The 12,916-nt window shown below is 44.1% G+C and overlaps 1 protein-coding gene across 4 annotated transcripts in view; it reads right to left on the reverse strand.

The window, feature by feature from the left end:
• The window catches only part of MCC (mutated in colorectal cancers), a 264,652-nt gene that overhangs the window by 51,389 nt on the left and 200,347 nt on the right, over positions 1-12,916 (reverse strand). For all 4 annotated transcript variants that reach the window (XM_005866466.2, XM_014539908.1, XM_014539907.1 and 1 more), the window contains exons 5-6: positions 6,852-7,015; positions 4,673-4,879 (exon numbers count right to left, since the gene is read on the reverse strand). In XM_005866466.2, coding sequence (XP_005866528.1) covers positions 4,673-4,879; positions 6,852-7,015 — 371 coding nt within the window. The remainder of the gene's footprint in view (positions 1-4,672; positions 4,880-6,851; positions 7,016-12,916) is intronic.

The raw sequence follows: 12,916 nt of genomic DNA on the forward strand, positions 1-12,916 counted from the left end.
GGCCTGATCTCCCTAAAAGAGAAGGAGCTGCATGTTGAGTTCCCCCACATGGCCAATGGTTCAATCAGTCACACCTACAGAATGAAATGCCAATAAAAATGTTAAATACTGAAGCTCGGATGAACCTCCCTGGTTGGCGATGCTCTGAGTGTTGTCACACGTCCCAGCCAACAGGAGGAAAGGCCGTCCCGGACTCCACAGGGAGAGGACAACCGGGAGCTTTGCGCTTACCCCTTTCAGCCTTCACGGAAGCATCTCTTTCTTTGCTGGTTCTGATTTGTATCTTTTTGCTGTCATAAAACGGTAATCATAATTTTTTAAAAATGGCCGAAAGAAATATATGAGAGGATTGTTACTTTGCAAAGCGTAAGGGGGAAATGGGCCCTGAGGGTGACAATGCCTGCAGGAAATTTCTCTCTCCTGCCCCACGTCCTTCCTTTCATGCTTCTGTTCCCACCACCACCCCACATGAGGCTGCATTACCAGAAATTTGGGGCCACTTTCTGTTAAGGAGGCCAGATGAGAAGGAAGGAAATGGTACTGCAGCATTCTGAAAGATTACCTGTCCTTTTTCCGGCCAAGGAGCCAAATGGCAGCCATTTAAAAACCTGGCTTTTCAATTATACAACTGATTGAATGCTGAATCCTTAAGAAGTGAATTTTCTTTACTTTTTAAAATACCTTTCTATTATTTCTAAGCAAAATAAAAGTTTGCTTGAAGGTTTCCCAATTGACAAAAGTCACATAATGTAAAATATAAAACCCAATGTGTCTATCGTTAATAAATTCCATGTCTCTATGCCCCCCCCCCCCAAAAAAAAACCCCACCTGGACTTAGGAGTCCTCATTTATATTTTAAAAGACTTTAGCTGAACAGGGTGATCATTTTATTACATGGGTCCTATGAACACAGAACAATGAAATCCCTTCATAAATGTAACACTGCATTTAGGAACCAAGAGTGACTGGATTGGAAAAGGGACACTTGTTACCTTCTTAACATTGATGGAAATACTGCCCTACCTCCTCCTGAGGCAAGTTAATTAACACTGAGGGTTTTGAGGACATTTTGAGGGAGAGTGCACAAAATTGAGAGAGGGAAACTTCAGATTAGGGCGACTTTTATTTGATTCAAAACCGTGTGTCTTCTAGTCTCTTGAATTTACTGTGGTGATGACCAGAGAGTCCAAGCAGAAGCCAGACCCCAGGGGTGAAGGCAGCCCAGGAGAGGTGATGGAATTCCTTCCCAGACATGTTGAAAATACCCAGGAAGGGCGCAGGATGCAAGGAATAAACTCTGCTCCCACCACCTTACGCCACGAACTTGCAGAACTTTATGAAGAATTTGTATAAAATCTCAGAAAGAACTTGTGTGGCCCACTTTTGATTCAAGTCTATAATTCAATGGGTCACATAAGCCTGTGGTCACATCCAGTTTGCTTTACCAAACTATCTGGGGAAAGCACTGATCATTTTGGTACATGGCAGGTGACTTAAACAATTAGGTAAAAAATGCAAATAGTGTGGGGAAGCTGGACCTGCCACCACAGGTCCTTCCAATAAGCTCCAGGGCACCCTCTGTGTTCACCCTCTCGACCACTGGACATACACCATCGTAACGAGCTGTTTACTTGCCTGTCTCCCCAAAATCCTTCAAGCCGGGGACTGTGTCCTATTCGCCCCTGTAACCCCTCTGCTGGCACAGAGGAGACGACCAATCACATTTATGAAATGAATAAACAAATGAATGAAGAGCAAAGTGCTTCCTTTCTAGAGTAATTAATTCTACCTCACCTAAATTAAGTCTGTTTCTTTAAGTGTGAGGAAATGAATGGGTATAGTACAGAGCATGCAGATATAAATGATTATCTCACTTAATAATGAGCTGGGACCAATAATAAAAATTGCCTGCTGTCTGCTCTGCCAAGTAGCCCTATCTGTTAACTAACATTAAAGATCTAATTTAATTAAATCTTAAACAAGCTCAGAAAATCTACTGAGAGCACTTTGTTTAATTACAGTCAGGGGCAAGCACCAATCCTATTGATCTGGTCAGTTCAAATTCTATACAATCAATGTGGGTAGTGAAAAAAAAAAGTGACCCCAACTGCTTTTCAGGCAACTTTGATGAACTGTGGATTGGGAAGTGCCATAAAGGCAGCAAAGGCAAACCAGCCACGTACCATGTGGTATCGCAAGGAGGGCAGTGAAAGCATACCTCAGACACTCCACAGAGCTGCACATGATGAAGAACAGAAGACAACCCACCACAAGAAACAGATTCCTCCTCAGGGAAATGAAACATAATGAGTGGTGGTGAGTGGAAGTCGTCCAGCATTGAAGGCTAGTAAACTGGCATTCAAAGGCATCTAGCAAATTCTATGAGACCCACAACTGTCTTGAAATAAAAGGAAATAGATCCAATCCGTGGGTATGTATACAAATTCCTGAGGACATTTCCAGTTGAGGAAAAGGTACAAGTTCCTCGACACATTTTTATTTGGAGGTAATTGAAATATAAATTATATACATTTAATATAAAACCATATTAAAAGACAGAAAAATATGAAAAACACCACATAGTCACTGCAAAACTTAAATGACCGTTTAAGTATGATCAGAAGCGAGGTTAAGCGCATTATGAGTATTAACTAATTTCCCTGCGTTGGGTATTAGCATTGTCCCCACTTCACGGCAGAGTAAACCACGGCACAGAGAAGTTAGGTCACAGACTCATGGTGACTTGGTAGGTCAGGCTGTGACCTGAGGTGGTCAGGCTCCAGACCTGGCACAGAGCATCCAAACGATGCAGTTCTTAGTACTAACCTCCAGAGTTGGAGAAAATACTTGAAGAAGGGGACTGGCTTTTTATCTTTTGCTGGTCACAATCCAGGGCTCTCTTGTGCTTTAGTAACTCAAGTTAGGGGAGGAAATTTATTCTAAACCACAATATGTAATTACACCCAGGACCAACATGTCCTTCACAAAACATGCACCATCAGAATGCACATGCTAAGAGCAAGCACACCTAATTAGGGCATTAGTCATGATCATCAGGGAGCTCAGCCCAGGAAATTACAGGTGGTGGGGGCCTTAGCACGGAGGAAATGTCATCGGCTGGCCCAGATAAAGTCTTTGCTGACGGGGATGATTTACACCTGCTGATGCAAGGATGAAGAATGGCATCTGATACAGCTGGGTACTGGAAACAAGCTTATTATGCACATGAGTTCAGACAAAATGATGTTCAGATCTGAGCGGCAGGGATGCTGGCCTTTTAATTATAACATTAGCCACAAGTGAGGAAAAGAGCTGATAACGTTCAAAAATAGTAATTTCTTCCACACTCAAACGTACATGTGGATTAAAAACAGAATGAGTTATACATGCTGACCTTTTGGAAGAACAAGGTATTTTCAAGATGTTCTTTAGAAGTCAGGGGGAGAGAGAGAACAATGACTAGATGTCTTTTTCCCCCTCTCTAATTCAACCTAACCTGTGTGCAAAATTTCCAGTTAGAGCAAAACTAGAAAGCAAACTTCTACTATCGCCAAGATTGAGAGAGAAAGGGGTCTCGTAATTCAAAGTGGAGTTCAGAGGGAATTGCTTCTGATTGAAGAATTCCTTGCTTCACTGCCAATCGATTCACAGATCAAATTCACAGCCAAACAAAGAAGTATTTGTGGGTTCCTGAGGAAAAAACCCCTCCATCTTCGGAAAACTGAGTGCTTTTTACAATTCTGCCAAACATTTCTATCCTAAAACATCAGCGTCTTTAGTAATGGATATATTTCCTACACAGAGTGATTTGCAAACTGCTTCAGGCCATAGAGCCATGGGTACATGGGGGTGAATACCAGGAATTACACACACACATACTTAACATATATACATATACACAAAACACACATATAGACACAGCTATACATACATATGATTATTTTTAACCTTAATAAGTCTGCACTAAAAGAGTTGACATTTCTCATTATATTCACTGAAAAGTGAGAGCAGCTGCTATAAATTAAAAGAATGTTAGAAAAGACTGCAAAGGGGAAAAGTCTATATCAGTGGTTCTCAACCTTGGCTGCACATTAGAATCACCTGGGAATCTTTTTAAAATCCTGATTTCTGGGCCTCATCCTCCGAAAATTCTGTTTCTTTGTTACTAATGTTGTGGCCCCACCCCATAACAAAGAAACAGAATTTCCAGAGGATGAGGCCCAGAAATCAGGATTTTAAAAAGATTCCCAGGTGATTCTAATGTGCAGCCAAGGTTGAGAACCACTGGTCTATATATTTTTGCAAATTATAAAATAGTATTAGTTAACTTAAAAGAAGAACATTTTAATGTAGCTGGGGGCAGACGTGCACACCGGGGAGAATGGGTTGAGAATCACTGATATAATTTTACCATCCACTTAGATTTGCAATTCTGGAGAATAGTGTTATTTTTTTTTTAAATCTGTTCGCCACACCTCAGCACTTTTAAATGATTTTCCTTTCAAGAATCTCTTAAAAAAAGAAAAACTGACTTCGTAACCAGAAAGGGACGGCGATTCTAAAGGCTATAAACGCCCCAGAATTCCCGGGGGCTGCCCTGGGCTCTGCACGCTGGCTTCTCTGGCCCACACCCTTGGGAAGAGGCCCAGGCCCGAGGACTCGGCATGCTCACCCTCCTCCGGAGCCGGTCCCGCTCCTCCCGGATGGCGTTCATGGTGGCCTTGGTCCTGTTCAGCTCCTCCTCTTTGCTGCACAGCATGGCGGTCAGGCTCTCATTCTCTTCCCTCAGCCCAGCCAGCTCCTTCTCCCAGCGAGACCGCTCCTCAGCCAGGTTGGGATACAGATCCCGGCCGAGTACCCCCTCGATCTCCTCGACTGTCTAGAAAATACAGCCACAAAAACAAGCCAGGTGAGTGGGAGAAAGCGGAGGGGAAGAAAACATGCTGGACGGAGCGAGTGTCCACAGAGGAGGGGGTTCTACAGCCTCCTCACTGTCAAGTGTCATCATGATCAGTGACACCCCCAAATCATCCTCTCCCTATTCTCAAACCAGACTCTGTGGCTTGCTTGGGTCCTAGTCTGTGTTACCCAGCAGTCCCTGGAGTAAGAAAAACACAGTCTCTCCCTGGCACTAACTGTCCACAATGTTTATCTCCTTCGTCCACGTTCCAGAGCTGGTGACTATGCACCAGCAGACAGCAAGCCAGTTAGTGATCCCGACAAAGCAAACGTGGAGTGCCAACTGCACACAAAATCTAGCTTGCAGTTTCCTGAATTACAGGCCTCCCCTGTTCCAACTTGGCAACCAGAGGCCACATTGCCGTTCCCAGCTTTAGTGTCACAGCAGAACTGAGAGGGTGTGAATGAGGTTCAGTCCCAAGATGCCCAAGCCGAAAATAAACCTGTGACACAGAAACGAGGAAGCTCATTGTGGAGGTTTCTAAGACAGCAGGGATTTAATTAATGAATAAGACAGCTGTGAGCTAAGAAGAGCAGAATCTTAACAGCACTTGGAGAGTTTTTAAATAATCCATTTAAAACACAGTATTAATGGAGGAAGAATGTGCAGAAAACTGGAAAAAAAAGGAAGAGCTCATTCTGGTGGCTTTCAGAAACCATTCATTCACATTTCTTGTCGTTTGGAAAAAGGAAGCAGAAGCCAAATGACATGAGAGAGGAGGGAGGATTCTTAGGTTGGAGTAGAAGGCAGTGAAGAGAGGTGATGAGAAACAGGTCTCGAAAACAAAACAAAAAAAACAACAACAAAAGGGGAGGTCACTCGTGGCTGCTCACACTGGTTTCCCCATCGCGCTGCCACTTCCCCTGTGTTGTGCATTGTCCTTCCTTTCAAATCTGGGGCCTGCTCTGTCCCTTGCTGGTTGGCAGAAGTCCTTGTCTTCTCCTTCCCTCTCAAAGCTGAGGCTGGGGCTAGGACCCAAGTTGACATTAAAATTAAATATAGGGCCTGGGAGACTCCAGACAAAGAAACAACAGTGGTTGCTTCTCCAAACCACATCACTGATACATTAATAATTGAGATGAATAAAGATGGAAAACCAGCTGTGTTATTAATATGAATCACGGTTCACCTTGAGATACCACAGCTCTTTTGTAAGATCCAGGGTTTCTGTTGATAGACGCTTGGGCCTAGAGCGCTAAGACATTTTTTTTTTCCCCAAGTAACACATCACATTTTCCCTTTCATAGGCCCCTCTCTGACTTTTCAGAATCAATCACTATGCCTAGGTCACTAAGCTAGGGTGAAGTAATATAAAGACCCCAGAGGCCCAGTATCAACAAGACTTGACGTTCCCATTGTTCATGATGAGTCTGTGCAGATGCAGCAAATTCCTCTCTTTTCATTCTCCTTTGGAGGTAAGATGAATGATGTGGAAGGCGTGGCTGAGACCGAGTGCTCAGGATACAGGACTCACTGAGGCCTGGAACTTCCCCCTTATTAGCACCGTGAATTGATTAACTCCTGAAATAATATTCTGGAGGCCATAAAGCATTAATAAAACTTCCAAGTTAATCTTTGGGCTACATGATGAACCGTACTAAAATGAGGTGGTTCAATACTAGCAGTCTAAGAGTTTCCAAGAAAATTGTCATTTTTGCTGCGAAGTCAGTGATCCTGACTGCTGACATAATGACTTTTTCTAGTGCAATTCAGCCCAACAAAAATGTATAGGGCTCTGGCTTCTATCTGGTGGCCCAATCTATGAATATGGCTTTCTCAGAAATACTCATTCCTCACAGGTATTTGAGAAAACCACACTTCAAAAGAGAGGGATCTGATCATTTCCCCCCTATGATCGCCAAGAGCCACACAGAGGGTGGGGAGGGTTTACCTTAATAGCCAAGTCGCAGTGCTCGCTGGCCGTGGTGAGCTGCTCGATGTGCCTGTCCACCTCGGCCACGGACAGGCTGCAGCTGCTCTTCTTCCTGCAGCAGACGACGTTCTCCAGCCCCGTCAGCACCCGCTGCAGCTCCGAGTTCAGGTCACTGCAGTTATCTGAGGGTGAACGTGGGCAGAATGAGTGAAGCAGGCAGGTGGGCAGCGAATGCTCTTCATTTCGTTCACCATGAAAAACCCATTCTAGTAAAATGAAATGGCAATAGAGCTTGAAATTTCAAAGTTTAACTCTGGGCAGCCGAATCCCAGCCTGCTGGCATCCTGAGGCTTGGAGACAATGTAAAACCTCTACTAAGGGGTTGCAGACTTCAGTCTTTTTCTACTTAGCCATGCCAAGCTGATCCTCTCGTCTTTCACCTGAGGGCAGCCCCAACTTGAGGTTCTTTAATAAGAACAAAGAAGTGTCAGAGGGGCTGGTGGGGCCTCATAAGCCGTCTGGCCTACCTTCCTGCTCAGCCATTCAGACAAACACTGGCTCCAGAAAGAGTGTCCGCAAAAAATAAAGATATCATAATATTACTGAAGAAACAAGACAAAACCCCCCAGAGTTAGCAGAGACACTAGGCATTTTAAAACATGGAAACTGTGTAAGACCCAGCCCTTGCCCTCAATGAGCTTATAATTAGGACACTTGGCTGCCCTGGTCACTGTTCCCTGTCTGGACCCTCACAGGAGGACAAAGTGGATAAGCTGCAGGAGCGAGTTTTCTGGGTCCCCCGACTGTGGTCGCACAGCCCCAATCACTCACCACCAGTCACCCTAGCACCAGCGCTGCTCAACACAGGGTGGGACGCTCTTTCAGAGTCTGTGGCGTATTCTTCTAAACACAGACTTAGAACAAACGCCCAGTTCCTTCCCGTGGCCCACAGCCCCCTGCACAGTCTGGCCCCCTACCAGAGACTGGAATGTCATCACTAAAGGCTGAGGCAGTTGGAGTCTCTACAAAAGGTCAGAGGTGTATGTTACGGAATCAGAAGAGCAATAGAAGCTGAGACAAGGGACTAAGTGGGTTCTAGGACGAACAAAAGGTGTCTCATGTATAAATCAAAATCATAATGAGTTATCACCTCACTCCTCAGGATGGACACTATATATATACAAACAACAGAAAACAACAAGTGTTGGCAAGGCTGTGGAGAAGTTAGAATCCTGTGCCCTGCTGGTGGGAATATAAAATGGTGCAACCGCTGTGAAAAACAGTATGGCAGTTACTCAAAAATTAAAAATAGAACTCCCATATTATGTAGCAATCCCATTTCTGAGTATATACCCAAAAGAATGGAAAGTAGAAATGAAAAAGATATGTGTACACCCTTGTTAATAGCAGCAGTGTTTACAATAGCCAAAAAGGTGGAAAGAACTCAAATGTTCATCGACGGATGGACAAACAAAATGTGTCATATGCACGCCATGGGGTATTACTCAGCCTTCCAAAGGAAGGCAATTCAGACAGGCTGCAACATGGATGGACCTTAAGACACTGGCCTAAGTGAAACAAGCCCGTCACAAAAGGACAAGTACTGTGTGATCCCACTTACATGAGGTTCTTGGGGTAGGCAAGAAAGTAGAATAGAGGTTCCAGGGGCTGGGGGAGTGGGGCAATGTGGCTTAATGGATATAGAGTTTGTTTGGGAGGATGAGACAGTTCTAGAAACAGATAATAGGGATGGGTGCACAATTCTGTGAACGCACGTATCGCCACTGAACTGCACACCTGCCCTGGAACACTGAGCAGACCCCCTGGCTGTGCTGTGCTTTAGGCAAGAAAGGTAACGGCTCAGCTCCACGTCCATGAGACAAAGAGGAGGCCATCTGTATCAAATACACATTCTCCCAACGGAGGTTCTTCATATCTTCCCACAGAAGAATGTGAGGTTGCGTAGAGCAAACAAAAGGGGAAACACAGTGATTAGGGCCAGGGAGAGGCTGAGGAAGCCAATAAAAGTGCACAGCTGTTGGGCTGACTACTCTGCTTAACCATCACACAAGTGTCCTGGCAGCCAGAGCAACAATGAATGATCTCCTGTCAGGGAGGAGGAAGCGTTCCAGTTTCACAAGGGAGACTATGTGTTTTCAGCAATAGATGCTACAAGAACTCAGGTACATGGACTTCATGTGTGGCATGAAGCGATGTGATGGCCAGTCTCCTCAGCCAGTTTCACACATATGCAGATTTCAAAGGCTTTCTTCTTATACACGCCTTCAATTAAAATTAAGCTGTCGACCATTAAAGTACAATGCAAAGGGAGTCCTGGGAAGGACTAAGCTGACAGTCTTGGCATTCTGCCTCCCAGTTGTCTAATTGGCTGCAAAGATGAAAGAGAGCGCACAGAAGAATAAATGGAATGGACATCTCCCTTTGACCAAAGGATGCAAATGAGCCACCTGCAGCAAAGATGTTTCGTGTGGAGGGCAGGGTTTGAGGGCTGGCACAGCCTCTTTGTTTTTTAAACAATTTTTAAATTAATTGCCAACATTTAGAAACCATTAGAAGTTATGACTATTCTTGTAAAATTATAAGGTCTGGCCACATTGGGCCCCACTCGGCACACAACAATCTGCAGCATGGCCAGCTGCTGGCCCCGTTGGACGCGGCATGACCACAGCGCCCATGGCTCTGCCCACTCCCCAGGCCTGCCCACTGCCCACCTCCTAGGCCTGCCCACTGCCCACCTTCCAGGCCTGTCCCTGGCTGTCCTTCCTAAAGGTAACTTTTCCCAGCTAGACTTCTGCAGCAGCTGAAGAAAAGACAGCTCAGGTTACATTCTTCTGGAGAACTCAGAGCCTTAGGCTTTCCTGTTGCCGTTTGAGGGAAGACCCAAGTTACTTCGGAAATGTACTTGGCTATGAAAATTAAGCCTAACCAGCTTTCTTGCTCACTTAAACGCATACTGGTGGGCTGGTTTCCTTCTTTCCCCTGACCAAGTTATCATGGAATCTAAAACATATCATGTGGCATACCACACCCTGCTAAAAAGCTTTCAATTAAGGTGGATCCTCAAGGCAGAGGCCCTTCCCCTGAAGTTAGAGGTACTAGGCACAGTGCACTCAGCCAGTCTGAGAAAGGGAAGTGGCTGGGGGCCTACTGTGAACGGTCCTCACGCCTGACCTGTGTGGGGAGCAGCAGATCAAGCCGTAACCATGACCACCACTGCCTTCTGAGGACTGACACGCGTCCCCACCTCTGTTCTGACTGGGCACACGTCATGCCTTACAGAGCAAGGCAAGTGGGGGAGAGAGCTGCAGATGCTTTCAGCTTCAGCACCGATGCTCTGCTAGGAAGCAGGTCTGATGTCCTAGGGATGGAACAGCTCTGAGCCTGTTGTGGCTCTAAGGCTATAACTAGGAAGACTGGTGCTTTCCTTTCAGCAGTCCTCTCTCCTCTGCGTGCAGCCAGGCCCTCCCTAACTCCAGAGAGAAAAAAGCAAAACAACACAGAAAATGATAGAATAGTTGACTTCCAGGTCTGAACACAAGATGACGGGAAGGTCTACGAGGAAAGGAGGGAGTGTCCACTGAGGTTACCCTGCGTGATATACAAGCGTCTGTGTCTACCAAAGACAAGAGAGTAAGAACGATGTCGGTATAGTTTAAAAACACCTCAACATCACCAATAGTGAACAAACTGACATATGACCCTCCTGCACCTTACTGTGAGTTGTGTCTTTTTTTTAGTTGATGGATGTTAACTAAATTCATTGTGGTAATCATTTTATAATTATGCTGTACACCATAAACTTCAGTGTTGTATGTCAATTATATCTCAATAAAACTGGAAGAAAGAAGAGAGGAAGGCATAAGTGGGTAGGGATTCTAAACAGGAATGGGACAGGGGACGGGGAAGGAGGGTGGTCCTGAGGGAGACTCGAGTCAGGCCCTCAGCTCTAGGAGAGGTGAGGAATGGAGCTGAATACGGGGAGAGAGAGATAAAGGGGGCAGAAACTTTCCTGAGAACTTTATTAAAGGGCTTTTACTTATTACAGAAAATGAATGTTCATTCTAAATAAAATGCTAAGCAGAAAAGTTCAAAGAAGCAACTAAAAATGATCCATAATCCTCCAACCTCATTTTAAGCTCTTAGAATTTTATTTTCTATATCTTTTCCCATAAATACATAGATCATGCTCTACATAATATTTTATTGTGTTTTTTCACAAATATTTCTTAAATTATTAATTTTATGACTACTAAGATTTCATTCTTTGGAAACACCATCATTTTTTTGGCATATCACAGACATAGTTCTCTTACATTCCTAGACATGAAATAAATGGGTCAAAAGATTATGAATATTGGCACATATTATCCTGTTGCTGGGAAAATATTATACATTTCCATTTGTGAGTTGTGCAACTTACTTTCACATGGTTGAAAAGAATTTCTGAGTGTTGTGCATAATCAAATGTGGTAGAATGTTAACAATTGGTGAATCTAGGCAAAGGATTTGGGGGGTTCGTTTGATCTTTTATGTAAGCTTGAAGTTTTTCAAAAATAAAAAGTTGAGGAGAAAACAAATACCTCAACATTCAAGGCAAGAATATGCTCAAGTCTAGTTTAACTCAGGGACCACTGTGACGATCAACTCCTCCGTGCAGTTACGAGAACAGGAATGTCTCCCGAAAGCGCCAGGCCACACCCAAATATCCCCGAGCACACAGGCTCGGGCCAGGGTGATGGTTATGCTGTACACCATAAACTTCAGTGTTGTATGTCAATTATATCTCAATAAAACTGGAAGAAAGAAGAGAGGAAGGCATAAGTGGGTAGGGATTCTAAACAGGAATGGGACAGGGGACGGGGAAGGAGGGTGGTCCTGAGGGAGACTCGAGTCAGGCCCTCAGCTCTAGGAGAGGTGAGGAATGGAGCTGAATACGGGGAGAGAGAGATAAAGGGGGCAGAAACTTTCCTGAGAACTTTATTAAAGGGCTTTTACTTATTACAGAAAATGAATGTTCATTCTAAATAAAATGCTAAGCAGAAAAGTTCAAAGAAGCAACTAAAAATGATCCATAATCCTCCAACCTCATTTTAAGCTCTTAGAATTTTATTTTCTATATCTTTTCCCATAAATACATAGATCATGCTCTACATAATATTTTATTGTGTTTTTTCACAAATATTTCTTAAATTATTAATTTTATGACTACTAAGATTTCATTCTTTGGAAACACCATCATTTTTTTGGCATATCACAGACATAGTTCTCTTAAATTCCTAGACATGAAATAAATGGGTCAAAAGATTATGAATATTGGCACATATTATCCTGTTGCTGGGAAAATATTATACATTTCCATTTGTGAGTTGTGCAACTTACTTTCAAATGATTTGGAAAAAGAATTTCTGAGTGCTGTGCACAATCAAATGTGACAAAATGTTAACAATTGGTGAATCTAGGCAAAGGATTTGGGGGGTTCGTTTGATCTTTTATGTAAGCTTGAAGTTTTTCAAAAATAAAAAGTTGAGGAGAAAACAAATACCTCAACATTCAAGGCAAGAATATGCTCAAGTCTAGTTTAACTCAGGGACCACTGTGACGATCAACTCCTCCGTGCAGTTACGAGAACAGGAATGTCTCCCGAAAGCGCCAGGCCACACCCAAATATCTCCGAGCACACAGACTCGGGCCAGGGTGATGGTGCCAAGAGGAGTGAGCCGCCACCCCGCCAGGCCCCCACCAGGCCCCAACCTCACCGGGAAGAAGAACCTATTCTGTTTCTTTCCCAAATAAAACGAGGTTGCATTTTCAAGACTTCTATTTCAGCCGGATCGTATGGGTCTGAGATTTGTTTTCATTTTTGCTGCTGTCACTGTGCAGTTTTGACAGTTTACCTCTCTACAACACTAAACTTGGTCTTAAGTATGGTGAAGGCATAAGAAAGATAACCTAGCATCAACTGCCGGAAAACTGTCCCTCAGCCAAGAGAACCCCCGTTGCTGGCTATGTCTTCAGGACCCCGGGCTCTAAGCTGCCCCAGCGCCCCACAGAACTCCCTGCCC

The sequence above is a fragment of the Myotis brandtii genome, unplaced genomic scaffold (genome assembly GCF_000412655.1).
Source record: "Myotis brandtii unplaced genomic scaffold, ASM41265v1 scaffold230, whole genome shotgun sequence".
Taxonomy (NCBI): Eukaryota; Metazoa; Chordata; class Mammalia; order Chiroptera; family Vespertilionidae; genus Myotis; species Myotis brandtii.